Source organism: Chaetura pelagica, unplaced genomic scaffold (assembly GCF_000747805.2).
Source record: "Chaetura pelagica isolate M959 unplaced genomic scaffold, ChaPel_1.0 scaffold142, whole genome shotgun sequence".
Classification (NCBI taxonomy): domain Eukaryota; kingdom Metazoa; phylum Chordata; class Aves; order Apodiformes; family Apodidae; genus Chaetura; species Chaetura pelagica.
Window position 1 is genome coordinate 5,549,855 of NW_009952973.1, and position 27,518 is coordinate 5,577,372.

Sequence of the window (27,518 nt, forward strand, 5' to 3'; positions counted from 1 at the left end):
TCCTGACAGCCGGTACCCCCTGGCATCGGCTCCCGACAGATGCGTATTGAAGGAACCAAATGCGCTTTCTCAAAGCACTGCATTGTCTATAAATGTAGCGCAAGTCTTCAGTGCTCATGAGCTAAATTGTATTACTTGATAAAGCCATCTGTGGTTTGTGTACGTCTAAAGAAGAAAGCAGTAAACCAAAGCTAGAATTACTGAAAGCACACATATTTCAGAATATTTCTTCTTTAAAGCGAAAGATAGTTTTGTCTTAAGCACAGAGGAGAATCATAATACATGAAATTAAGAAGCTTTTAACATTTATTTTTTTTTAACTTACAAAACTCAGTGCAATTAATAATTAAAGAGTAGACTAACTTGAAAAAAGTCACACTGATTAACTCCTCTCAGCCTACGTAACACAAGAAACTCTACAAACCTTTTTCAATGGAGCGTTCAAGTCAAAAGGTAGCTATTTTTACATGGAAGCTTTTAAACAAAATTTACATGAAAAATAAGAACTTCAGAGTGGCAGACAAACTATATTGCTATTCAAAATCATTTGTGGGTCACAGATCATTAAAATTCAGATTACTCATAAATTTAAATTCAAATAAAGCAAAGTTGTTACATTCATCCTTTGAGTGACTTCTTTAAAGCCAGTAGAGTCTTAACATAAATGAATATGTATTCCAGTGAGTAGTCAGGAATCCCCCCTCCCTCCCCAAATGGGGTTGAATTGCTTCATTGCTGTATGTGCTCAGATGAAGTGTTTATGCTCTACAGAGAGGAACTTCATGAATACTGCAGAACATGTTTTCTCAAGTGAAGTTTAAAATGTCTACTTTGAAATAGATTTAGCAATTTAACAAAATGTAACCTAAATTTTAGAAGGACATGGATGATTTTTTTTTTTAAAAAAAAAAACAAACAACTAGATGAGGATACCAATCTCATGTTAGCTCTACAATGCTACTACATACAGAAATAACATCTCTTGTTAGTATAGAGATAGTTTGCAGAAGAGTTCTTGCCTGGAATTTGGACACAGGTAATTTTTTTCCCTTCTAAGTTTCTGGATGGCATGACTATTACAAGCGAGAAGAAAAATGAAGTCAAATGTCCATTTCTCTGCCATAAAGCAAAACAAAAGAAAAAATACATTTTGTGCATAATTGTTGAAAATAAATAACCTTCTTGCAAAGCTGTATTGTACAGCCTGTGCTGAACAGCTCTCTGCTTGTATTAATTTATACTTTCAAAGTCTGGGTAATTGCACTGTTGTCAAAGATATTACCTAGAACTGATAACTGACCCACACACTTTGCCTTTCCTCAATGAGCTTCAGGTTGGTTTGAAAATAAGATTGTAAGACTATCTGTTATATTAAAAGTATTTTCACAAATAAGGAGTTTTGTTTCTTTATTTCATAATCTAACTCTGAACTGACTCCAAACTGATTCCAAACCTAGAAAAATAGAAATATATTTTTACGAATGTCAATCATGCTAAAGCCATTCCAACATAATAATAAGTAAATAGAACTCCATAACATTCAGTTAACACCATGTCTCTGGGTCTTTTTTAAGACCTTGGAAATGAAAAGGAATGGAGAATTATGCTAGTGGAAGACTCAGTCGACTAAGCTTTGGAGGAGAATGGAATAGGATAAAGGGGATAGTCTATAACACACTTAATTCAAGCACTCCTCATAACACCTCTTAAAAGTCTATTCACTCAGGTAAGGTAGAACATACCAGAAAAGAACATCAGAATAAAGAACACTGTAGGCCAGATTATTTAGCAGCTGCATTCCGATGAAACAACACTCTTGGAAAACAGTGACCTGCCTGCTGTTACAATATATTCTCAAAAATACTGCATTGTTTTTTGATACGTACTGTTCAACAAGAGAAGCATTACTACAGTGTAACAAACTAAAACATTAATCAAATCAGTCCAGGATGACTGTAGTTCAGAGCCTAACTATAGTGACATAAAACAAGTCTGTTGAAATATGAATTTAAAATAATAAGATTGAGCAGACATAATGAGTTACTGGATACAGTACAGGAAGTAATGAAGTGCAATTTTTACCAAATTAATTGGTTTAATATGACAAAAGATGCTGATGCCATGTATTTCGTATCAGAACATACACAGTTCTGTCTGTTATAAATAATAGTGTCAGTCAGGCATATTGCAGGACAGACATGAGTTTACTTGCCCTGGCATTTGAGAGTACCTCAAAATATGTTGTCACTTTTAAAGGTTATTGCTTCAATGAAGGCCTTACTGGTTTTGTTAAATTCTTTCTTAAATTCTTTCAGGTTTTGACAATATTAAGCTTTTCTCACTCCTTGTCTTACATTTATCATTGTTTAGAAAGACTACAACATCAATTTAGAATCCCAGACAAGGCCATGAGTCTTACAGAGCAATCTTAAACGTTTTAAGGAGTAGAAAGCAAGCAAGAGATGCAAGTGATGCCCATATCACAGAATCACAAAATCTTAGGGCTTGGAAAGGACCTCGAAAGATCATCTAGTTCAACCCCCCCTGCCAGAGCAGGGTCACCTAGAGCACATCACACAGGAACGCATCCAGGCAGGTTTTGAATGTCTCCAGTGAAGGAGACTCCACAGCGTCTCTGGGCAGCCTGTTCCAGTGCTCTGTCACTCTCACAGTAAAGAAGTTTTTTCTGATGTTTACATGGAACCTCCTATGCTCCGGTTTGCACCCGGTACCCCTAGTCCTATCTCTAGACATCACTGAAAAAAGCCTGCCTCCGTCCTCCTCACATATTTACAAACATTCATGAGGTCGCCCCTCAGTCTCCTCGTCTCCAAGCTAAAGAGACCCAGCTCCCTCATAAGGGAGATGTTCCACTCCCTTAATCATCTTTGTAGCTCTGCGCTGGACTCTTTCAAGCAGTTCCCTGTCCTTCTTGAACTGAGAGGCCCAGAACTGGACACAATATTCCAGATGTGGCCTCACCAAGGCAGAATAGAAGGGGAGGAGAACCTCCCTTGGTCTACTAACCACACCTTTTCTAATGCACCCCAGGATGCCATTGGCCTTCTTGGCTACAAGGGCACATTGCTGGCTCATGGTCATCCTCCTGTCCACCAGGACCCCCAGGTCCCTTTCTCCTACACTGTTCTGCAGCAGGTCAGCCCCCAAACTGTACTGGTACATGAGGTTGTTCTTCCACAGATGCAGATATGGTATCCTCTTTTATTTTCTTTGTGGTAGTTAAGGATCTTAAAAGGAACAAATATTTGCTAATGATATCAGAAGAGCATGGAAAAATATTAATAATAATAGGGAATTATATTTTTGAAACCAACCTGTGAGTCAGCAAGTATTTTACATTCATATTATTAAAGGTAAACATAAAATGAAAAGCATTAAATACAATTAGGAACACAGATTATAATTAAAATACTGTCCATCAATATTCTCCTGTTTGATTTTGAGTGTTAATATTGTTCAAAGTTCATATCAATAGTAGCTAGCAAAACAAATAATAATCTACTATACAGTCAGTCTCTCAAGTCTACTTAACTTACTTAAGTAAAACTGTTCAAGTTAATACAATTCAAATTATTTCCAGGCATATTTTGCAAATCCTATTAAAAGTATATGTTTTCCAAATCTCAGCTAAAGCAATTTTTCTATCTTTCAATAACTGTTATGTAAGTTACTTAAACAAATATCCAAAGTTACACAAGTTGTCTACAGTATCATCTCATTCAGTCGCAGCAAAATTACCACCTTACTCTCAGCCTAAATTCAAAACTGTTTTTTAGCTTTTTGGTTCTGGTAGATTTTCTCTCATTTTGCTGTTGTCTCTTAGAAACATTAGAAACTTTACTTTTCTAGACTGAAATTAATTTTTAATTCTTAAAACAGAAAAAATATTGTATTGAAATTCAAAATAACTGTGGCTGAGTTTGGGAGCTAATAATCTGAAAAGCTACTAGTTACCTGAAATATTTTGTGACTAATTATTTCCTGTGTGCCCATGCTCTTTCTGAGCAGAGTAATCAAGATTACTTTGATGTCTGGGCAAAAAAAATGTCACTATGTGTCACTAGTCAACCTTCTGGTGCTTCAGAAATAAAGGTTTTGCAGAACAATCTTGTCAGAAACAATTTCCACTTCAAAGTACATTATATACTTTGTCAAATGCACCTGGAAGTCTCCAAAGTTAAGTGTAACTTTGGAAGAAAATTCTGAACACTGCTTGAATAGAACACAATTTCTGATATTGCCAAACGTATTTCCTAGTCATCACAAAAACATCTTTTTTATTATCCACTACATGTTTGGAATAAAATGCTCATTTGTCTGAAGGAGTCAGCACTGGAAAAGAGAAGTAAAGAAGGTACAATTGTAACTCCAAGTCAACAAGTAAAATTTAGCAAGATTTTAGTTAGTGATTGCCTTATTTCTTTCATGTTAATGGCATGCGCTATGAAAGTAGCTTTGTTTGTATTTTGCACTGGTGACAACAATTCTCATGCAGGAAAAATTCTGTGGATGTTTGCCAGCATACACTAGAATTGTAAAATGATAATGTATTATTTTACATAAAAGCAGTGTTTCTTATTTCTCAGGCAGTGTACACAAAGTTCTGTTATCCATTAAATGAAACAAGAAAAAGAATACCACAGATCAGAGAGAGATGGGATTAGTGTCAGAACACAACATGGTTGAGCATTGGCTTCTATTTTGGTGTGATTGACTTAGTGTCTGACAGCAGAAGTAACAGATGGGAAAAACAAGTGGGTCAGAAAAATGTCAGCAGAAAAAACAACACTACAAAAAAACAACAACATCATTAATAGAATATGAGTAGCAATCAGATTTGTGTTATAGCAATAAATTAAATTAAAATTATTATGCATTTATAATATAATAAAAGATACAGAACAGTGCTTGTTATTAATGTCTTGATTCTGCTGAAGTCAAAAGGCATTTGACTTCAATTCAGCTGTAATATTCTCCTCTTATAAAAATACAGGCTTAAATAAATACTGGATAAAAATTCAATACTGAAATACTGCTATCAGTGGAAGTTATGAAGCACACCAGAGTCTCTTAAGTTTCATTTGGTAGGAATGTTTAACATGGGCTGTAATAGCCTTCTTAATTAAGAGCATTTTTCAGAACATCAGTTCTGAAAGTTGCAGAACCTTTAAGGAACCACAGAAAATATTTTTGTCCTTTTACTGTGTAATGCACTGTCCTGAGAACCTGGGGATAATTTACCTGTTTCACAAGAACACATGCAGAGCACAATGCATTTAGATTCTGCAAGTGAAGGGCAGGTACTCATTGACAATGCAGGAATGTTTATATTGAAACACCAAATTTATATTGTTTCACCCAAACCAACCAGTATTTGAAGCAGAAAAACTTTTCTCATCATCTACCAATGAAATAAAAAAAAAAACCTTTATGAAAGTTCACAATGACATGGAAAAAGAACACATGAAACAAATGAGAAATACAAAACATATTAGAAGAGACAGCCAAGAAAACCTAACCACAGAACAACCCCCCAAAAAACTTTAAACAATCAAGCATATCTTTATACATATGAAAGTAGAATAATTTTTCCAAGGCTACCTTATGTGTGAGTAGTCCATTTCAGACCACTGAAATCTTCCAAGTTGAATTGTCAGCTTAGGCAGAGACATGCACAGTATGCAGGAAGTTTAGTAGATTAAAATTTTCCTCAAGAGAAGTTACGGATGTAATCACAATAAATTATTTGCAGCTGAGCACCAATTTCACTGTCTGTTTGGTGGTAATGGATATTTCCTTTCAAGTAGAGCATTATGCTTTGTCTGTGGTTATTTTATAAGCCTTTGAAAATTGTTTCTGTGGTTAGTTAACTAACAATTAATTAATTTGATGGGCACTCCCAACTAGCTCATTATCTTGTTCCTGCTTTTACTTGCTCCTGACATATACACCATAATGACCATTCACCTGACAACTTGGCAGGGTGGTAGTGGGGAGTTTTCAACAGAAATAAATAATAGTAACCTAAAAGAATGGCCAGTTTCAGTATTCTTTGAAGGTAGAAGCTAAAAGATTGTTTCATTTTTTTGTTCATTTTATCATGCACATTCTTCAAATGAAGAACAGTAGGTCCTTCAGAGGATGTAGATTATCATATAATCATAGAGCCACAGAAAGGTTTGGAAGGGACCCTAAAGATCATCTAGTTCCAACCCACCTGCCATGGGCAGGGACACCTCCAGGTTGCTCCAAGACCCATCCAACATGGCCTTCAACACCTCCAGGGATCAGGCTTCCACAACTTCCCTGAGCAACATTTTCCAGTGTCTCACCAACCTCACACTGAATAATTTCTTTTTAATGTCTAATGTAAATCTACCCTCTTTCAGCTTAAAACCATTAGCTCTTGTCTGCGTGTAGCTTATCACTACACGCCCTTGTAACGAGTCCTTCCCCAGCTTTCCTGTAGCCTCCTTCAGGTACTGGAAAGCAGCTGTGAGATCTCCTTGAAGCCTTCTCTTCTCCAGACTGAACAAACCCAGACCCCTCAGCCTGTCCTTATAGGAGAAGTGCTCCAGTCATGAACATCATAATTGTCTTGACACAGCTCCAAACAACCATCAGGTTGATTTTGTCTTTAGATGCCCATGTATAGCCTTAGTGTGAGGTAAAGCAAGGAAACTGAGGTGAATTACTAGTGTGATACATGAATAACTGAATTAAAAACAGCTAACTCAGATAATAGTATTAAGCATTGTTTCCTAAGGCAATGAAAAGATGCAGGTTACTTTGTCACTTAATTCCCCCCTCTCTTTGTAACCTTTGACTGATTTCTTACCTTTGTTTTTCTTTTTCGACTACCTCGTAGCCCTAGCTCTGTATGCACCTACAATATCAAGACAACAATCTTTGTGTCTTTGGCAATTTTGCTTTTCAGTGCTTGTTTAGCAAATTTTTAAATAAGAGATCTGTGTATTCTGTTTCTTAACAGACTATGTTAGAAAGAAGCATTAAGTCCACAATTTGGGTTTCTGAACTCTTCTATTGGGATACAAAGCTGGTTTTTTTAACCTGGATATTCTATTTCAAGTAGTGCTTTAGCCACTTTCACAGAGTAAGGTGCATTTACCTTCTACATTTCATCCCCCTTTCCTGGGTATTTTTTTGTAATTCCAAATACTAAATTACTCAGAAAACAATTTCTCTGGATTTTTTTTTTTTCCAACAATGGATATTAGCTTTGTAATAATTACAAGAATCTTCACATTCTGAAAATAATTAGCACTTACCTTTATTTCTTGAGCTTTCCTGATTCTTTTCCTGCTGCAATTAAAAGTAGAAAAAATATATTACTTACAAAATTAATTACATAGACATACAGATCCAAAAGAGATTTAGTCGATTTCATCAGTCGATTTCATCTTCCTTTCTGCTCCAGTATAAAATCAGCTACGCTCTGCTGGCAGCAGAAAGACTGCTATGTAAACTTGCTCTAAACTCCTCTAGTATTTTTCACATTAGGTGATGGTTTTTTGCACAGTAACAGTAATTAAGTGCTGAAACGCACTGTCTAGAAAGGCTGTGCAGTTTCTGTCACTTTACCTCTGACTTTGGAGATACTCATAATTGAACTAAATGAGATCCCCTGTGCAACCTGATGTAATTTTGAAGTTAGATCCACTGTGAGTGACTAGTTCAATAGGTGGCCTTGGAGCACTACTTAACTGTCCTCAGTTTCATCCTAAATGAAACTTTGCCAAAATCCCCTCAACTACTATTTATTTTTTAAATTTTTCCTGATTTGCTTGCATCACATTGAACACAGAAAACATTTCAACTTTAAAGCAAAACAATCTTCTTTTGTTTCAACTATCTTCCAGTCTTCTGACTCTATTTTTTAAACAATTTTTAACATGTGTTGCCTAAAGTATTCTAATATTCCAATTCAGAATTGTCTAGAACTAAGGACTTTTAAAATATGCTAGCTCTGTAACTGAATCAGCAACACATAACATATATTGACATTTTTCAAAATAACATTTCCTATTCAAAAAAACAGTATGACACAGCTGATTCACAGTCAACATGTTTTTGACTATGAGTCCCTTAGTTATTCACTCTAACCCACCAATCTCTTCTTGTAGCACTTTTGTCTAGTTATTTGTCATCTTGGATTTTATTTGAAATACCACTTTATCATTTTTTCTGTAAAAATGTCTTTAAAAATTACATTTAAATGTTAGTTGGTAACAGGAAAAGATTCTTTCTACTGAGACAATACCACACAAAAATGGATGCAAACTAAAGCATTCAAATCTCTTTTTTGAATAAGCAGAGCAAGTCGTTCTCCCACTTACTTCCAGAAGACTAAACCTGAGCAAGTTGTTAATGGAGTAAAAGATTTTACGCTTCCTGCTATGCAAAAATACCTGTCTTTTAAATCTTGAAGGCTAAATTTGTAGTTCTATTATACCTTAAAAAGTCTACATTTGAGATGTCATATTATTCTTTTAGTTATTTCTAATGAGGAGGAACAGGAAAGGAGGGAAAAGAGTAGGGAAAGAAAATTAAGATGAGTCAGCACTGGGGTGCCTTGCAACCTAAACCATTCTATCTATCTGTGATTGACCAGTATCAGATAATCTGCACATGGTGTGAAACAATGCGTGGGCATTTTAAAACCTTACAGTGGTGGACATTTATTTTATATTCTCATTAAAATAATAATTGTTTTATAACCCTTATGCATTTTAATATCATATTAATTCTCACTGCTAATATACCAAGAACTGAAATTGTGTCAACCCATAGGTACGTGTGAACATAATGCATATATGAAAGGAGTCATGACTGAATTAAGTAGGCTTTTAACAATTTATGAAGTAATGGCCAAATACTTGCAAGGCTGATCACTGGGAATCCACCAAACATAAGTGGCAGAGAAAATGGAAAATAACATAGTAAAAGTGCATGTAATAAAACCAACAATACCAAAGAGCTTTGGATGAGACACAAAGCCTTTGGATGGCACAAGATAACTCCATTATTAGCTGAATATAAGGTGGCCTGAGGAACCTGAGAAGAGTGCTCACTGTAGGAGAGCCATAGGGGTTGAAAAACATATGCAGAAGGGCCAAGCTAAAACCATGCATGAATTAATTAGTTCCCAAGAGAAGTATCACATTTAATACAGGACAAGTTAACTGGTTGTTACCAGAAACTGGGACAACTATTACATCTATCTGGACAATGCTGGTTTATCTTAAAGGTATCAGCACAACCTCTTAGGCTGACCCACTTATTTCTATTTCAGGTCAGATATTAGGCTTGGCTTAATTCCAGCTCTGCATTCTTACCCTGCTGATCTCTGGGTCCATAAGAGTCTAAGAAAATATTTTTTCCATCAGCCATATACCATGGTGTCAAAGTGCTAGTCTCAAATTTTGTAAATATTTATACAAAATAATTGTTAACCAGAATTTGTGGAAAAGTACTTGTTTTAATAATTTCAAAATGTGTTGACTTACTGCCATACTGCCATCAAGCTAACAAAGCAGCACTGCATAAAAAACTTGGTTGTGGAAAAAAAACCCAACATTTGTTTAAATGGCTGAAATTCATAATTTTACTATTTTGAACTAAAAATTAAATGAATGCAATAATTCACTGAAAATACACAAGCATTTCCAGCCTCAAGCTCCCTATAAATATATATTCTGATAATAGTTCAGAAAATATTTTACCTTTTGTAATTTTACTTGCACAACAATTCTTCTACAAGTTTCAGTCATGAATTCTAAATACTGTTGAAGTTATTTCTTTTTTATTTGAACAAGTATTTATAAAGCCACATTTCCTAGTTATTTCACACACTAAAATATTGAATGAAAATACATTTGAAAATTAATGGTATATTTACACAGTAACTTATTTTTAAGCAGTGTTTCTTAAATGCTCTATTTTCTATATCTAAAACATGTCAATGTCTTACTAAAGAGCCTGATTTCTCTGCTTAGTATTAGTAGTAAAGACTCATTTGTAAGAAAGAAGCAAATAAAATACACACAGAAATTGAAAATAAAAGGAAAAAAGTATCAAGTTCAATAAGTTGATTTAGCACAGGACTCACTAAATACTCTGAAACTACAACGAAAGTTGACAGCTCTTCTGTTTATTCATTTTGATTTCACTGTCTGATACACCACCTGTTGTTTGCTTGGCAAACATTGCTGCTTTAGTTATTTGCTGCTTTAGAATGTTATGCCAGAAAAAAAGGCATTGGGAACAGGCTAAATGAAAAACACTTCTAAATTTATTTTTCTACTACAAAATGCTTTAAAAAATAAATTTGAACAAGAAGAGGAAATCAGATAACTTTTTTTGCTTTTGTTTCAATTTTTTTTTCAAAGAATTATTTTTAACATTCAATAACATATTGATAACAAAGATAGCATACTGATTACACTTCAGTACTAATTGCACACTTTAATTCTATCTATATAAACCAAGGATTTGTTATTATGGTGTTTCTATCAGGTTCATTTAGTCTTAAATATGTCCAAATTGTATATATAAATCTATGGAAATAAAGGAATATCTGCATGTGACTAAACCTGTACCTATCCAGAAACTATATTTTAAAATTTCTCCTTGACTACATTAAAAATACTGGTCAGATTTAAAAACAAACAAACAAATAACCACCATGAAAAAAACAAACCAAAACACCACCAAAAAAACCCACTTTCTTCTTTATTGACCATAAAACATGGTGTACATGCTTAATGGTTCCTAAATACAAATAATGGTATTTACTGAAATATAGGGTATGATATGGCAGGCTGACTTTACAAATGACTCTACAGCTCCGATTTTTATGCTGTTCTGATTTTCATGTTGTACTAAAATTAAAGCAATAGTTTTAGTACTACTGCTTAACTCCTTTTACCTTTTTTGTTTTTTTAAACTGCAATCACAATTTGGTTTAGAAGATCTGTCTAGAACTTCTGTCTAGTCATGAAAAATAATTTGGCTTTGTTTTAATGTCTTTAAAGGTCAGAGTGAGACCGAGATTTTAACAGGCCAGTGTAAAACTTATTGCCCAAAAAATAAAACCAAAGAAAAACCAAACAAAATCAAAGAAAAAAGCCAACAAACAAAACCAAACAAAACTAAACCAACCACAAACAAAAAAAACAGAACACCTGAGATCCATGATATAGCCAAATTATGTTAGCATTCAGATACTCTGATTCGTAGACTCCATAACAACTGTATAGTCCCACAAAGCTCACCAGTCTTTTTTCCCTTCCTTTAGTTTGCAAGTAGAAGGATGGATTATTTTTTTATTTTTTATTTTTTTTTCCAACAAAGCTGCAAAGCCTATAATGTCTGCTGCTTACACTACAATAAGTAGATTCTGAAGGCTTAATCCAAGCATTGATTACTAGATCAGAGTAGCCTAGCAGGAAAGCAATCTTAAAAATAAAATCTTGGTATCAAAGGAGAAGAGAAACACTAAAAAGGATGAGAAAGACTTTTCAGAGAGTGCAACAGGCTTGGAAAAGTTAGGAAAGGAAATAAAATTACTCACATGAAATTTTAAAAGAAAAAAAAACAGGATTTATTTTTTAAATTAAATATGTTAAGATCTCAGTGACACAAAAACCCCAGATTTCAAGGAAAAAAAGGCATTAGCTGAAAATATATTTTATTTCTTAAAAAAACTTTTTTCTTTAACATTCAGCTGAAGATCTTTGAGCAGCCTATCTTTGTTTTCTCAAAAGACTTTAATTTCAAGCTGCCACTTAGCATACTAGGAAAAACTTTGCTACAAGATCATAGACCAGCCTCTGTATGATATGCCTTGTGCCAGCAAGGCCCTTGGTAGTAGGAACGGGCATCCAGATTGAAAGACAAGTCTGTACATCTCAAGTTTTCTCAAGATTAACCAGTGATTAGACTAAGTGTAACTTCTCTGAACTGTGAAATTAATCTTCTGCCTAGCAAAAGCCTGCCATAGTACTAGACTTTTCAACTGAGAACAGTTAAAAAATATAGAGAAACTTATACAGAATGTGCATAAAATACATATTCTTGATTATTTCTTTAAAATAACATGAATTAATTTATATAGAAAACCACTAAGAAGTAATTACTTATGTCAGTGAGTAATTACTATAAGCACCTACAATTAAGACAATTCAGATCAGATGCTCAGAGATACAGGAAGTGCTCTTCCTGGTGGGAAACAACAAACAAATAAAAAAATCTCTCAGAATTCTGGAACTTGAGAGAGGTAAACAAATAATTGTTAATCATGACAGACATTTCCACTCGCATTTGTATGGCAATGCTAGGGTTTTGGTGCTAGTTGGCCTGAAAATAAAAAATTTCTATCTGTATGCTATTAGAAAGCATGTAAATACGCAAATATTACTTTATTAAGTAAAACAAACTAATTCTGTATAAATACTGGGGTGTGGACTTAAGAGGTCTGCTTTTACACACATTTATTTCTGTTATATTTCTTCTATATTATATTAGGAGATATAAACAAAATATATTCAGCTTACTTGTTAATAATCAAAGAATTTATATTTATTTATTGTCTAAATAACACTGGAATTATTACATGAACCACAACATCATATTGTTATCTATTGCTACCAGTCATCTGCAAGCAGAACAAATCATCTTGGATTCCAGGATTTTTTTATCTGCTTCAATATAGGAAAATATTCTTTAATTTAACAGTCTCCAACCACATTAATCAGACAAGTCGCATCATTTTGCATGGTTTTGTGCTGCCTCATATTTTATCAGCCTGATGAAATCTACTGATGCAGAACATATTAGAACTGTAAAGAAACATTTCTTGTGTGTCCAACAGACTGAAATCAATGTAAGCTTTTCAAAGCACAGTGGATAAAAATAGCAAAAATATCTAATTCTGTGCTGTGTTTGTGAACTTAAAAACATGAATGACTGACCACAAAAATTACTATTTTGTCAAATTGTAAGTTAGATACTATTTCAAATATATATCAAATGAGGTTTGGTAAATAAACTGTTTTAAATATAGAAGAAATGCTCTTGCAAGGTAAAATAGCTCCTTTTCTAGTGCTATTTCCTCTTTGCCTTAACACAAATAGTGTCAATATCTCTCAAAACATCCTAAAATTTAACATAATCATTTAGAAATTACACATTTGGTAAATCATAATATCAAATTTTAACTAGAAGAAAAGCTTAAAGGCTTCATATTAGCAATTAGAGGAGCAGAATGGTCAAAGGGACTCTTAACATAGTGATTCTAAAGGTGTACAGTTATTTATAAAAAAGGCCAGAGCTGATCTGTAAAGATAGATAATATTCTAGGATTAACAAAATCCACCAGCCATTTTAAAAACATTAAAGCCAGTTTCTTACCCCCATTTAAAGATGTACCATGTGCATTCTGTTTGTTTTTTCCCTTTCTGGAAGTAGACAAGTTGGTATATACAAGTCATGGGTGTTGCACATAGAAGCGTATTTACTGCCACTTAATTCTGTATTTTTCAAAGACAAACTACATATTTGTATTCCATTTAGAACCTCACTCCTCTCTCTAACTGAATCATCCACCAAGCATGAGGGTATGTATCTGAAAGTGTGAGCTAGTGATAAAGAGTAGCCTTATTTCTCTCTTGCAAAACTCAGGCAAAGCCTCCTTTTCCATGCTTGCTGCATTTAAAACATAGCTGTTGAATTAATAGAATTCTTAAAATTATCAAAGTGCTAGTTAACCAAAAACATACGGTAGATTGTCTTTGATATGTGACAAAAATTATAATAATTTAATAAACATAAACTGCTAATTACATAAACTGATGAAAGGGAGTGCAAATTTATTTCCTTCATTAACATTTAATAACAAAAGTTTGTCGTCATCATAAAATGCAGTTAAAAAGCAGAAAATTTGTTTTGTGTTCATTACCTTAAATGTTCATTCTGCAGTGGGAGTACTTTGTTACTGTATAATGACTTTTAAAAATATTTAAAGAAATAATTGTTATTAAAGGTAATATTTCGTTGAGAGAGGTATGAAGATAAGTATTTGTACCATGCTGTTAAAACATATACAAGCTATGGTAGCTGAACAACAGCATATTAGCTTATATTAATACTACAGCTTTAAGTACAAGAAATCTAAATTATTCATGTGCAGAAACTTTTTAATTCATGAAATAGCAGAATGGTAACAGGCATAGAGAGCAAGTGCACATGCAGCATGAACAACTTGGTAAACTATTCTCAGAACCAATTTGATCAATGACATTAAGTTGAAAATTTCTGTTTCAAAAAAGTTTCACAGAATTGGACTTAATCAGACTCTCAACAATGGGAATACAATTGCAATTTTAACTAAATACACATGCAACGCAGAAGCAACAGCAGTTACATTTCTAAAGCTATTCTGTTAAGTAGAATCAAACAGGGTTTTGCTTATTACACTAAAGAATAAGCAAGAGTGATCCATTTTCCTGTTGCTCTTGTCAGAATACTACTAGAGAGAACTTTATATTATAATGTTTGTACCAGAACTCTTTCACTGGCATTTTGCATACACAGCTCAGGCTTGTTAGAGATTGCACCATATATGACAGCAAATTCTGGGAAAATAATATGCCACTGGTTGTTCTTGCATCAATTAACACATCATATGAATGTAAGATTGTGTGAAGGAAACGAGATGCAGAGCATGGTGGCTAGGCAGAAATAAGGAAAAATGTAAAGCTCTTGAAACTTCCAGAATTAATTACATTTCCTGGATTAGATATTATGAGATATTACAGTCTTAATGTTAGTCTTAGAAGCCTCTGGAGAAAATCTGAAGTCTTCAATTCAAGAACCCTTATGAAAGGAACCAAACAGCATTTGGGAAGGCTAGACATTTATTTCATTAAAAGAGCAGAACAAAAAAAGCTCCAATTATAGAGTTGGATGTGGCAGGAACTGTGAAATCTGCTAATTTGTTTCTTGGTTTGCTGATTTAGATCCCTGAGGAATGTGGAGAACAATTGTGGCAGACCCAGAAAGGGCTTGTTCCTGTTCAGACACAGCAAATTACAACTCCTCAAAGCAAAGAGGAAGCAGAGAAGAAGTAAACATATGCATAAATTCCACATAATCTTGTCTATGCTTATATACTTTTAAGGAAAACTATCTCCAGACCAGGCTTCAACAAATTATGTGCTCTCTTCTGTCCACTTTCCATCCATAGAATTTCTATGCATGCGCTAATCCAGTTTTTCTATTTGGGCATGTCTGAGCATGCATTATAAACAAATCACCTAAATGTGTTGGTAGGGCACATCCTAGTCTTAAAGAAAGCCTTGGTGTAAAGCAGAAAAAAGCCTTTGCCCTTAAGGTAAAACAATTGCTGTGGACTGAAGATCTTTAGTACCAATTGCATTGAAGTAGCTTCATGCTAGTGTCATGGTAACATTGTATACACCAAATAGATTTCTGGAAACCTAATTACATGCTACAAAATAATATTTCTTCTTTCAAAATAGGCATAAAGAGAAAGATCAATGCATTTTAAAAGGAATTTTTCTTCTGGTAAAATTGTTCATGATGCCTGTGGACACATTTCCGAGAACTGCTGTCAAGTGTAAAAAGACCTGTCTGCAGCAGGCTGCAGATAGCTCCCCAAGGGAAACAAGCACCCTAAAGTTAGGCCTCTATGCCTTGATTACTACTGCAGTTGAAAAGGAGCTGAGTAGTATTGATTTTTATCTTATCTTTAAATTCAAGGAATCTCATTTCACTAAATCATTGCTTTTTAGTAGGATTGTAAAGTTTTCTGCTGTCCTTTGTATTCCTATGTTAGATCTTGTCTAAGAGAAATCTTGTGTATTCTACAGGCCCAATAAAACAGTAGGCAGAGGCCAAATATAGTCAGTCTTTCCTTCATTTCACTGAGAGAAAGGTCTGTTATCCAAATTTTGGTTTGCTTGGGTTTTTTTTGTTTCAGTTTGGGTTTTTTAAGAAAAATTCTTCTGCTGACTTCAAGGATCAATTCTTCCATAGGCTGCAAACCTTCTGTATTTACACTGTTTTCATTAGGCAATTCTCCTAAAACAACTGGCCACAGTTCTGAGCTTAACAAGAGAAAAAAACAACAAACACAACTCAACAGATCATGCATAGTTGCTTATTCTGGATTAATTTTTTAAGCAGCTTTTATAGAAATACAATGTAACCACAGCTTCTTTTATATGATGACTACATACTTTGTTCTTTGATGACAGATAAAATACATTTTAAATATATAAGCAGTTTCATATCATGTGACAGAAAAAAGTTCTACCTATTTTATATGCCTGTGCAGTGTTGCTTTAACCATTAACAATACATGGTTTAAATAGTGGGGAAAAAAACATAGTTGGAACATATACCACTATGCTCTGAAGATTGTGTAAGCCAATGTATGTATTCAAATCCAGGCTACAGCTCTCCTTAGTTAAGCTGAGGAGTTATGAATGCTACGTTAATGATGGCTACACAAAAGTAGATTACTGCTATATGTGTGTATTTGGCATTAAACTTTATATACTCAGACATTCTATGTAAAATTAGTTTCCCGTGTATGGACAGCATAAAACATACCTTCTGACAGCCTACCAAGAAAGAAATGAGATAACACAGGATGAGATGCTGTAGATTAATATGCTTATCTCATGTAGTTCATAAGTTAATCAAATTCAGCATATATATTTATTTTGACATTATCTGAGGACACTCCAGATATTATTAGACAAAAAAGAGGGAATTCTCCAAGAGGCAGTACTTTAACATACTGAATTATCACTGGAAATTGTAAGGGACAGTATTTAATAGGTATTCCATTATCTTCCCCCTCATGTGAGCTCCTAAAACACCAGCAACCTTCACAATTACTGAAAAGTATTTTATTTCCTGACAATATAGTTTTATTTTTTAAAAAGTAAAAAAAAAAAGAATAATCCCACAGTACAGATGGATCTTAGCTGCACAATTCCCATTGACATTAATAGGAGTAATTTTCCTAAAACGCCTGTTCCTTGGGGTTTTTTTATAAATTTCTGAGATGGTTTTTAAGTGTAATTTTCTAAAGTGTAATTTTCTAAAAGCCACATAATGCACATTGCATTTTATTGTTCAGCCTGTTTGAGGCTCATTCAGCTCTTATCTTTCGTCTTTGCAAATTTTTGTCTAGATAAAAGAAAATCTGCAGAAAGAATGGCAATTAGAGAGTATAGATACAAAAGCATCAACATGAATTGCCTTCTTACAATCCCAAAATGCAAGTAATATTTAGTCTGAGTTAAGACATAATTATGGATATAATATCTACCAGTATTGATTAAAACCAATATGCAAAGACATTTCTAGGAATAATATTTTGTTTCTTCCAGTCATCTTACAAAGACAAGATAAAGTACTGTTGCAAAGGAGAAGTTCATTATATGAGTATTAATCAGTTGCACCTGCCCTTTTGTAAAGTGTTCAACTCTATATTTGAAGAATACTTTAATTTTAACCAGAGATTTGATGAAAGGCTATACCATATTACCTACTGTGTGACCTTTAAGAAACTAGAAAATAAAATTAATGTTACTTTTTTTTTGCTATTGAATCTTGAAAATTCAGTATTTCCTCAGTATTTTATTGCTGAATTTCAATTAACGTTTTATAATGAAGCATGAAATAATGCTATATACACTTCAGAGATACCAACAATTGGTTATTGTTTCCCTACTGTAAAGTAGGTAAAAAAAAAACAACAAACAACAACTTGCAAAGAGCTGAAATAACTTCTGAAGTTCTAATATAATTCACAAGAGTGTATTTTTTATTTATAGCTCTTTCTTTATATATTAAAATGATACCTATTTTTCTTTCCTGCCTTAGACTTCTATCAGTAGACACAACTATAATAGGGTTTAAAAGATATAGTATTAATAATGTATTTCAATCATTTCCTTGTAACAAAGACTTTCATTGCGTCCTATCTCATGATGGAGTAGATATTAGGAAGCAGGCACTGGAAAGAGAAGACACAAATATTCAAAATATAAACTCTGTTGTTTAGTAATTGTTAATAATAAAACATCAAGGGAAATTACTTTAAAATATTAAAGTATACGAAGTGTTTGAAACGTATGCTTTACTCATGCCCCAGTTGCAGGAGGAATGAAGGAATACAGAAATAAATGGGAGACTTATATGGAAAGTCAGACTGGCTAACACAGTGTTTCCTCAGGTATTTGGAAAAACCACATAAACTATCAATTACCATGACATCAGTCTTTGACAATTTTTAGGATCAGCTTATTGTAATGTAGTTACTATTAATTTTAACATATCAAATGATGTAGCACCAAATAATGCTAGATACACCAACAAAGCTAAACAAATTATCTTAAGAAAATGTAATACTAATTCTCTATTACTGGCATTGATAAATTAAGTATAATCCTCAGGTAAGCGTAATGGAAATCAACAGCATTTCCATGAACTGCTGTAGAGGATGGAAGATAGTGCTGATACCTCAGGAAAGTGATAAACCTTACTTCTCCTTAGGAATTGCATTTGAATTATAGGCTCTTTATTCCAGGTTACATACCCAATTATAGGTGATACATTAAACAAATGACTGAAAATTTTTATTTGGTTTATTTTCATGGCAAGAGGGGATATATAAGGTATAAGCTTGTCAGATTTTTCTTTTTTTCAAATTAATATTTGGTTATATGCATTTAGTAGGGGAATTCAAATGCAAAAAAAAAGAATAGACATAACAATGAACATTAAGCAGTTTTTATTAATGCCATGCAATGTTAAAGAAATATGTATCACTATTTAACTTAGTTCATATAAATGTACTATGTTCATCAATGGAACAGTTGGTAATGTGAAAAAAAACAACCAAACAAAAAGAAGGTGTAGTAGTAGTTCATCCCACTGCACATCATATTCCTAGAAAAATTATCACAGTTCAAAAATTACTACTGCAAATATAACTAGGGCAACTTAATTAATTAAAAAGGAATTAAACTAGTGAGATATTTTCCTAGTATTAAAAAGAGAACATTTTCTTAACTTTTTTTCTGTCACACAAATTATATACACTTATCAATATTCTGAAATAATAGCTAATATAAGTTGTGTTTGCATCAATTCCCACACAGGAGAAAGGCCCCAAAACCATTGTCTTATCTATTCAGAGGCTAACTGGAAATCCTCCTCCTAGAAAGCAATGTGAGAAGGCCAAGCTGAGTACTGTTGAAGATAATTAATTACAGTACCTCCATATACTGCTACTTTATATCTTTTTTTCATTGCCAAGCTAACACATGAAATCAAAAAGGTAAGGATAATCAAAAGCCCGATAGTATATGTGGATCTCATCATCCCTTAAAATAATTGGGTGAGATTAATAATTTCCACAGTGGTGATTTTCAGTAACAGGAACACAAGAGATAGCTACTGCAAGAGGTTCAGTGCATGGTAAAGATGCACCTTTTCTCCCTCCCGGGCCCCATAGACTTCATGACTAAAGTTTATGGCTAGATGCTGCCAATGTGTTAGCATCATCAGGGAGCTTGAAAGAAAACTGGAAGGACTACAGAAGAAATTTTACAGAGAGATTTTACACACAACTTTCCTAAGTCTTTTTCAAAAAATGCTTTGATTGTGTAGTGAGAGATAGCAAAAATAAATTGTTTAATTGATATCCAATATTAATATACAACTATCGTAATAGGACTTTTTAAAAATTAGCCATGCCTTCTGAATGATATTTCCCACCGGAAAAAGCAGATTAGAATGCAGAACACACTCCCTCTCCCTGAGAAAAGAAAAATAAAATTAAGTTTCTGACTACAGTTAGACAAGTTATTAAGGGGGAGAAAGAAAAAGCAATGAAATCCTGGAATTTGCATAGGACATGGATACTGTGTTCAGGGCGCTTCAGAAGGAAGAAAATTCTCTTGTTATCTTACAGCTCAGAACAGCATTGACACGCACATGAAAAGCTTTGTTCTTAGTCCTCAGAATTCACTGCTGCATCTAGCTGCAATGGATTGTTTTTTACCCTCTGTCTCTCTAGGACAGAGGATTTTAGAGGATCAAATTTTATGACTTCTCAGATTCTGCAGACAAACCGATTTTCCAGATAAACACTGTGAACTTGAAACCTCAGGTGGTTTGGAGACCAGGCCACACAAGGAAAGCTCAGGCTATTTTTGAATCCTGAAATACTTTCTGTGCATTTCTTTCTTGGTTACAATACTCTAAATAAAAAAATCACTGGACACTCAGCCTGTCTGTATTTTACATTTCATTGGAACTGAATGTGCTGTTAGTTGAAGAAGAATATAACTTACAAGAAAAAATCTAACTGCAGAACATGCATTCTGTGCTTTGTACTTATATATTCAAACCCATCTTTAATACACTGGGAGAAAATGTTAAGGCCACTATAGGTTTTTCTCTTTCTTTGTTTTCAGCCAAACTTATTATTGCTTAAATACCTCTAAACTGGACCTAGTTCTAGTCTAACCTAAACATCTCTAAAATTGCTTCATCCTGAGGCCTATATGAACGAGGCAGTTGAACTGCCTCACTTAGCAGCAAACAGCAATGGTAAGAAGCTGGGAAGAGAGAACAAGGTTTTCACAGGAGGATAAAAGAACTGTTTTAGTCTGGAGAAATAACAGTGACTGCTGTGCATTGGGCACAGATCCCATTAGCTCTTTGGCAAAATAAGACAAAATAAGGGCAAGGCTAGAAACAGTTTGGGTCAATTTGGCAAAATCAGTTGTTAGAAGTCCATGAAAGCTGTTAAAAACAGAACACAACCCCTTTGCTGTACCCTCTATACCCATCTGCTTAGTTGGACAAAAAGCTCTTTACTGATTGTAACTCCAGCCAAACCCCAGGCCAAATTCCAAAAGTCCTCAAGTCTTCCCACTCTCCTTTACCCAAACCTCCTTGACTGTTGCTCCCCCTACCCCTCCTTACTCTCCTGAGCTTGCTCTTGGCTAGGCAGTACAACCCTGAGAGTAATGAATGTAATGGTCTTAACTCCCTAAGACAAGAATTAGGCCCAAGTAAAAGGCATTCAGGTGATGATGACTGAATTAGCAATCTTCTCTGATTGTCCCTTGGAGACTAAATTCAAACAACTCCCTACCCATAATGATATAATTCACAACAAGGCACTGTTGTTAATGTTGTTCCTTGCCAAACCACATGAATCATCTGGCATGCAGAGGAGGGTTGTGCATGCGTGCGTTAGATACGCAGACTTGGCAGGCTCTGGAATATACATATGAATGTTCAGACTATATTACATATTTCTTAATCTCTGTCAGAGAATCAGAAACAGACAGCCAGCATTTTGTTTGCTTCTGCCTGCCTGTTTTTTACTTAGAAATATCAGGGCATACACGTTTTCACTGAAGACATAGCATAGATGTTGCATAAATATTGCTCTCTGTCAGAGCCATGCAAATTACAAGAAGAAAATTCATTAGGATACTAGAAATGATTCCTAGTAATTTCAGGTGGGAACTTAGGTATTAAGAACTTGCTTACAATAATTCAGCAGCAATACAAGATGACTGGGAAATGGGAAGCCCCTTACAAACTTTTCCAGTGTTTTGACAAATGAAGAACTGAGGATTAACTGGCATAACAAGAAATTCACCTGCTATTCAGATATAGCCTAATATTTTTCAGGATAATCACATAACTGCAAGCCATGGCAGCTGAACAAGGGGACTAAAAATAACATTTTCAGGAGTGCTTTGTAATACTCTTTTCTCCATTCCAGTTCAAGTCATCTCATCTCTTCTTGTTTTTTACTATCTTGTGTGTAAAAATGGCCATTATAATGGTCATGATATTGAATGTTACTGTAATTATAGTTTTGGTCATAATTATACTTTAGACGTGAACTGCTGCAAGTTCTAAGACCTATGTTCTATAAATTATTGCAGCTTTTTGTTAGAAAACTTCTGGAAAAATAAACCTAATATTTGAAAGTCAGCAGCTCTTCTTAGGCACTGAATATTAAAATTCCACTGTAATATAAGAACAGTTCCAACTAAGGTGTAACTAAATTAGGAAACTGTTCGAAGTAGAAACTTATCATTAATACAGCGTAAGATGAATTAAAAATTCTACTGAAGAATAGTCTGATAATTCCTACATATCAAGTCAAACACACAAAAAATCATTTCTAGACAGTAAGAAATTGCTGCATCAAGAATATAAAGAGCATATAAAGAGCAAAATCGGGAAATCATCAAAATCCACAGCACTAGATCTAACTTTTTGTTAGTGTTAGATGATGGCAACTTCACGTACCATCAGACTGCTCTGACATTAGCCAAAGAAACATTGCAGCCCAGACTCAGAAGTTATCTATATACTTTAAACATATTTTACTGTGATTTTCTGCACAGTTTTAACAAAACAAAACCAAAAAAAAGTAATATTGGAACCTGAAAAATAGTTTCAACTGCCAGTGAAAATGCTGGGTTTTTAAAGGCAGAACAATTATCTTCTAAGGAAAAACTGGTTATGGGCTCTGACACATTGCATCACTGAAAATTTCTGAGTAAGACCAGTATATCAATACTCCTGGTTATTCCCACCACTGAAGAAGGATATGACTTCCGTATAACTGTGGCACAATAATTAAATCCACTACACATTCTGTTCTAGCTAAAGCAGCGTGAAATACTGATATGTAATTGTTAAAGTATCTGGCCTTGTATTTAATCTATTACAAATAATATATAAAAGCTCCCTAGAATCTATGGAAACCAAGAACATAGACAATGCCATCAGTGAAGAAAGATAATGATATAATTGAATATTCTGTTCTGAGAAAAATATATGCTCATAGTCCTTTTTTTGAATGCAATATAGGTACACATGGAAAGCTGAAAACTCATGAAGGCAGCCTCTTAACCGGAAGGGTCTCTAATCTCTAAAATGGAGCTTTCGGTAATTTTTGTGAGCTCTCTAAAGAGCCAAGTAACTTACCTGGCAAAACATGGTGGGACTTCCTAGTGATCTACCCTCATGGCTTGCTTTTCTCTGCAAACCAGGATGTGAGGAACTGCATAGCTCTGAACCACACGATAGATATTATAAGTGCTTTTCTAATTATCATTGTTTTCTAAAAAAATCTTTAAGTCTGTTTAAAATTCATCAGTAAAATCCCACCATTGTTAGGCTGACTATATTTATTGTTAAATACCTATGAATTAATTATATTTTATCAAATGTAATTATTAATTATGTATTTAATGAATCACAGAATCGTTGAGATTGAAAAGGACCTCTGGAAGTCACCTTGTCCAACCTCCCTGCTCATGCATAGGTTGCCCAGGACCATGTCCAGGCAGCTTTCAAATATCTACAAGGATGGAGACTCCCTAAACTCCTTTGTCAACATGTTCTGGTGCTTAGTCACTCTCACAGTAAAAAATTGTTTTATTATCCATAAAATAATTTTTTCCCTATTAATAATTTATTTTTTCCTTATGCATGTTTTTCATATGTATTCAGCCCATCACACATTCACACTTTACACCAACTTCTAATTCCTGTGCTTGAAGAGCTTAATTTGTTCATAAACCTTTTTAAACAACGAAAATTTTATGACATGAATGCCTATTCTCAACATGAACACGCTTATTTTTTCAAGATAATACCTAAGTACCAACAGAATTGTTTTCGCCTGCAGTCTGACATTTGGAGGTGCTCTGGTTGAACTGCCACCATACATATTCCTTTATTAGAGCAAGAGTGATTACTGGGGTTTTTTGCTTTTTTTTTTTAATCTTTGCACTCATAAACTTGCATACATATTGCTTGATCAAAGCAAATATGACTCTGCTGATATTCATTAGCATCTTCTATTCGCAATAAGTATTCTACTTGCATAATTTAACCTAAGCACTTGATATATTAACTGCTAGATTGAAGCAGAAAGTCTCCTTTACCATATTGTGTTTTGAATATGTGTATCTGTGTAAGAAATGGCTTTAAAAGCTGACTTTAGAAAAGTTTTGCATTTCTTTTATTTTTTACTAACACTTACTCATAAAAAAAGATGAACTGTACTAAACAATTATTTTTTTTTTTCACCTAGACATATTGCCTAGGAACACCTATATTTCTTTGGTTTTCATAATAAATTTTTATGTCATGTTTTCATTATTATTTTTCTTTTCCTTTACATTTTTTCCTAGCATTCGTTTCCTTTCTCTTTAAGCTTCATCTTCTTTTAAAAATACAATATCTGCTTACAGGATATGCCATTTACTTCTGTTCTGTAAGTATGAATATTTTTAATATGCTTTTCAAAATGTATAAGGAATGAAAAAGAGAGAAAAATTCTGCCTTTCCTATGTGTGTCTGTGTGTGTGGACACAGGCCTATATGTGATCCTCCCAACACTGGAATGTTTATGACAGCCTGTTTCTAGTATTAGATGAGAGTTATCAGAGGATTAGAGGTATTATTAAAGAAAAGCAACATACTATGAGTTCCTCATGCAATCCGGTATTAGTGTTAGAGACCATCTACATTTCAGAAATCGTGTTCTATAAACCTGATTTCCTGCTCTTCATTCTTCAGACATTACTCATGATTTTGTTTTTGGCCTTTCTTTATGCAAGTGATTTCTCTCTCACACAGTTCATTCCACAGTTACGCTACTAGTCTCTCATTCCTTCTTGATTTTGAAGTATTCTTATGCTGTTTTGATGTATTTTATTTAAAGCTGACAAATTGAAGTAAAGAGATGAGACAAAATTTCTGAATTTGTAAAATAGTGTGAACACCTGCTTTTTTAGGCAGGTATTTCTTATTTCTTACCTAACTGGCGGCCTCATTTATTAGTTATTCTGACTGTGCAGTATTCTCTAGAAGATGCACAATTTTATAATGAAATTTAACTACTTAGGTCTTGAAGCATTAATAGAAACTAAGATTTATCATTCTGCCTACAATTCAGACTTCCTAGTTGAAGCATTTAGATTCAGAAGAAGGGGGGAAAAAGAGAGTTTTGTAATCTCTTTTGGCCTGATTTCATGCTTTAGGGCTCTTCAGATGTTGCCAAGAAGAATGAAAGAAATTGATCACATCTATGCTAGCTTCAGATAGTCCATGGAGATATTACAGTTCTATTACTTGCTTTACAGAACCATGACAGAACTACAACAGCAGTTTCTCTTCTAACTACCAAAAGAAAAGCAGGATTTGTTAACTGAGAACTGTTGTGGAAGTCCAGGATTTGTGATAAAGCTGTGGCTGGTGGGCAAAATGTGAATGGCAAGCAGTGCTTTAAGATGGGAAACCCAGTATCCCAGAAACATTTGCATTATGCCATGGTTCAAAACTCCTAAATTCAGTGAGTGCTGTGAACATCGACCTCATGCAGACAATTTTTTTTTAATTAGTTAACATCAACACCATGCCTCTCTGACAGGCAGTTTCCTCATTTGCTGCTTGGTCTGAAATCTAGTGAGTACTGAGACAAGTCGTTGGCTCAAGCAGTTGCTTTACAAAACAACCTCTCCCAGCTGTCTCTGAGTTTCTGTTAATATATGTAATCTCTAGTTTGTGAAACTAGAACAGAGTTTACCTCACTATCGTTGGAAGATTTCTGGACTTGCAAATCAAAACAGCCCCTCTTAAATTGTCAAATCAACTCTATATTTTTTCAGGTGTTGTTACTGAAAAAGCTAAATTCTAAACATTACTCCAATAAACACAAGACAAGGCTGGTGTGCAATTCAACCCTTGATCATGGAAGAAGAGCCAAAAGTGCCAGAGAACGATCTGTACCTTGTGGCGTAACCTCACTAGGGGCTGATAGGGCCTAAAGTCGTATCCTTCCTTGGCTGGCCACCCGTCTGCTCCCAGTAAAATGCATCCAAGAAGTAAAACAGCTGACCACCACATAAACATCTTTACAGGTCTGTTCCTGTAAAAATAAAATATAAAAGTTTAGGGACAGGCTGCAATATTACTTTGGCACAACTTATATAATGTAAGTTTACAGTACTAATATCCCATTTATGGGTCTGAATAAATATAATAGAAATGGGGTAATACATCTGGCACAACAGCAAAGAGAAAAAAAAAAGGTAGTAATGTCACTATTCAATACTAATATGAGTGGTTCACTTAGAAAACAACAAGGAAAAGCATCAGAAAAGTTATAAAATTAATAGAAAAGTTGAAGTGAAAAATCCTCAAATGAAGAAAAAAAGATAATGAACAACATGTTCATCAACTATTTCTTTTAAATGCAATCTCCTATGATGCACTGTTCACAACCTGAAAGATATCACAATAAAATATCCTGCATTCACTTATTATTTTCTCTTCCTGACCAGCACTGAAGTCTAAAATGTAGCAAAGCACCATTTTTTCTGCAAATATTTTCGAGGAATTACTAAAATTACATACAGTCTATACGTTTTAATGCATATATCAACATTATGTTTCCAGTCTGTGAAGTTAAATCCCAAAATCTTTCCCTGAAATTCACTGCAATCAAATGCGAAATTCAGGATAGATGATTTGATTTTTTTTCTCTGGTTGGTTTGGTGTTTTGATTGTTTCTATTTCAAAATCCCACAAGTCACGTTAGAGATACCATGAACCAGCAGATCACTACTATGGTAAATGCACCAGGACCTACAACTTGTTGCAAACAAATCCAAAAAAGCAAATGAGATATTTAAGAACTGTAAGGTTATAGGATACTTCAGAAAACTAAGTAAATACTTTTGTAGTAGGACTAATGTAATTTAGTGAATGTTGTTCATCTTCAGAAACAGTTGTTTCAAATTATGTAATTGCTACAGTTTTGAAAGCACCTATTTCTTTATACTTGTCTAATTCTACTTTATTTTTAGCAAGAAAAATATTGTCATCCTAAACGAGACTTGCAACAATTCTTAAGAGATATTTCATGACATTGCAACATAGTGTCTTTTACTGTGAACTGTACTGTGTACAGGAAGGGGTTCAATAACTATTGTCATTTGCATAAATAATGGCACCTCATTGAAATTAAATCATAGATTTGAAACCAGGCCTTCCAGATCCTTCTTCTTGGAACTGCTTTCCAGCAGGTCCATCCCTAACCTGTATTGGTGCATAAGATTATTCCTTCCCAGGTGCAGGAGGGCCCTACACTTCTCCTTGTCTAACTTCATTAGGTTCTCATCTGCCCAGCACAGCCCTCTGGAGTGTCAACCACCTCTCCTAGTTTGGTATCGTCAGCAAAATTGCTGATTCTGTGACTCTAGCCTTATTTCTGTTCACAGTCTAAGTAATGGGATCCTGCATAAGCCTGCTACCCTTCTTTGGGGGCTACTCTACCAAAACTTGATAAAATCACTTAGCAGTTGCTGTCTGTTTCATTATCA

At 34.1% G+C, this 27,518-nt stretch overlaps 1 protein-coding gene across 3 annotated transcripts in view; it reads right to left on the bottom strand.

The window, feature by feature from the left end:
• The window catches only part of FSTL5 (follistatin-like 5), a 235,197-nt gene extending 209,151 nt beyond the window's left edge, over nt 1-26,046 (bottom strand). For 2 of the 3 annotated variants that reach the window (XM_009995923.1, XM_009995922.1), the window contains exons 1-2: nt 25,924-26,046; nt 7,311-7,341 (exon numbers count right to left, since the gene is read on the bottom strand). In XM_009995923.1, coding sequence (XP_009994225.1) covers nt 7,311-7,341; nt 25,924-26,046 — 154 coding nt within the window. Of the gene's footprint in view, nt 1-7,310; nt 7,345-25,923 lie in introns of all 3 variants that reach the window. The other variant, XM_009995921.1, reaches the window with a different exon arrangement.
• Nucleotides 26,047-27,518: the final 1,472 nt, after the last annotated feature.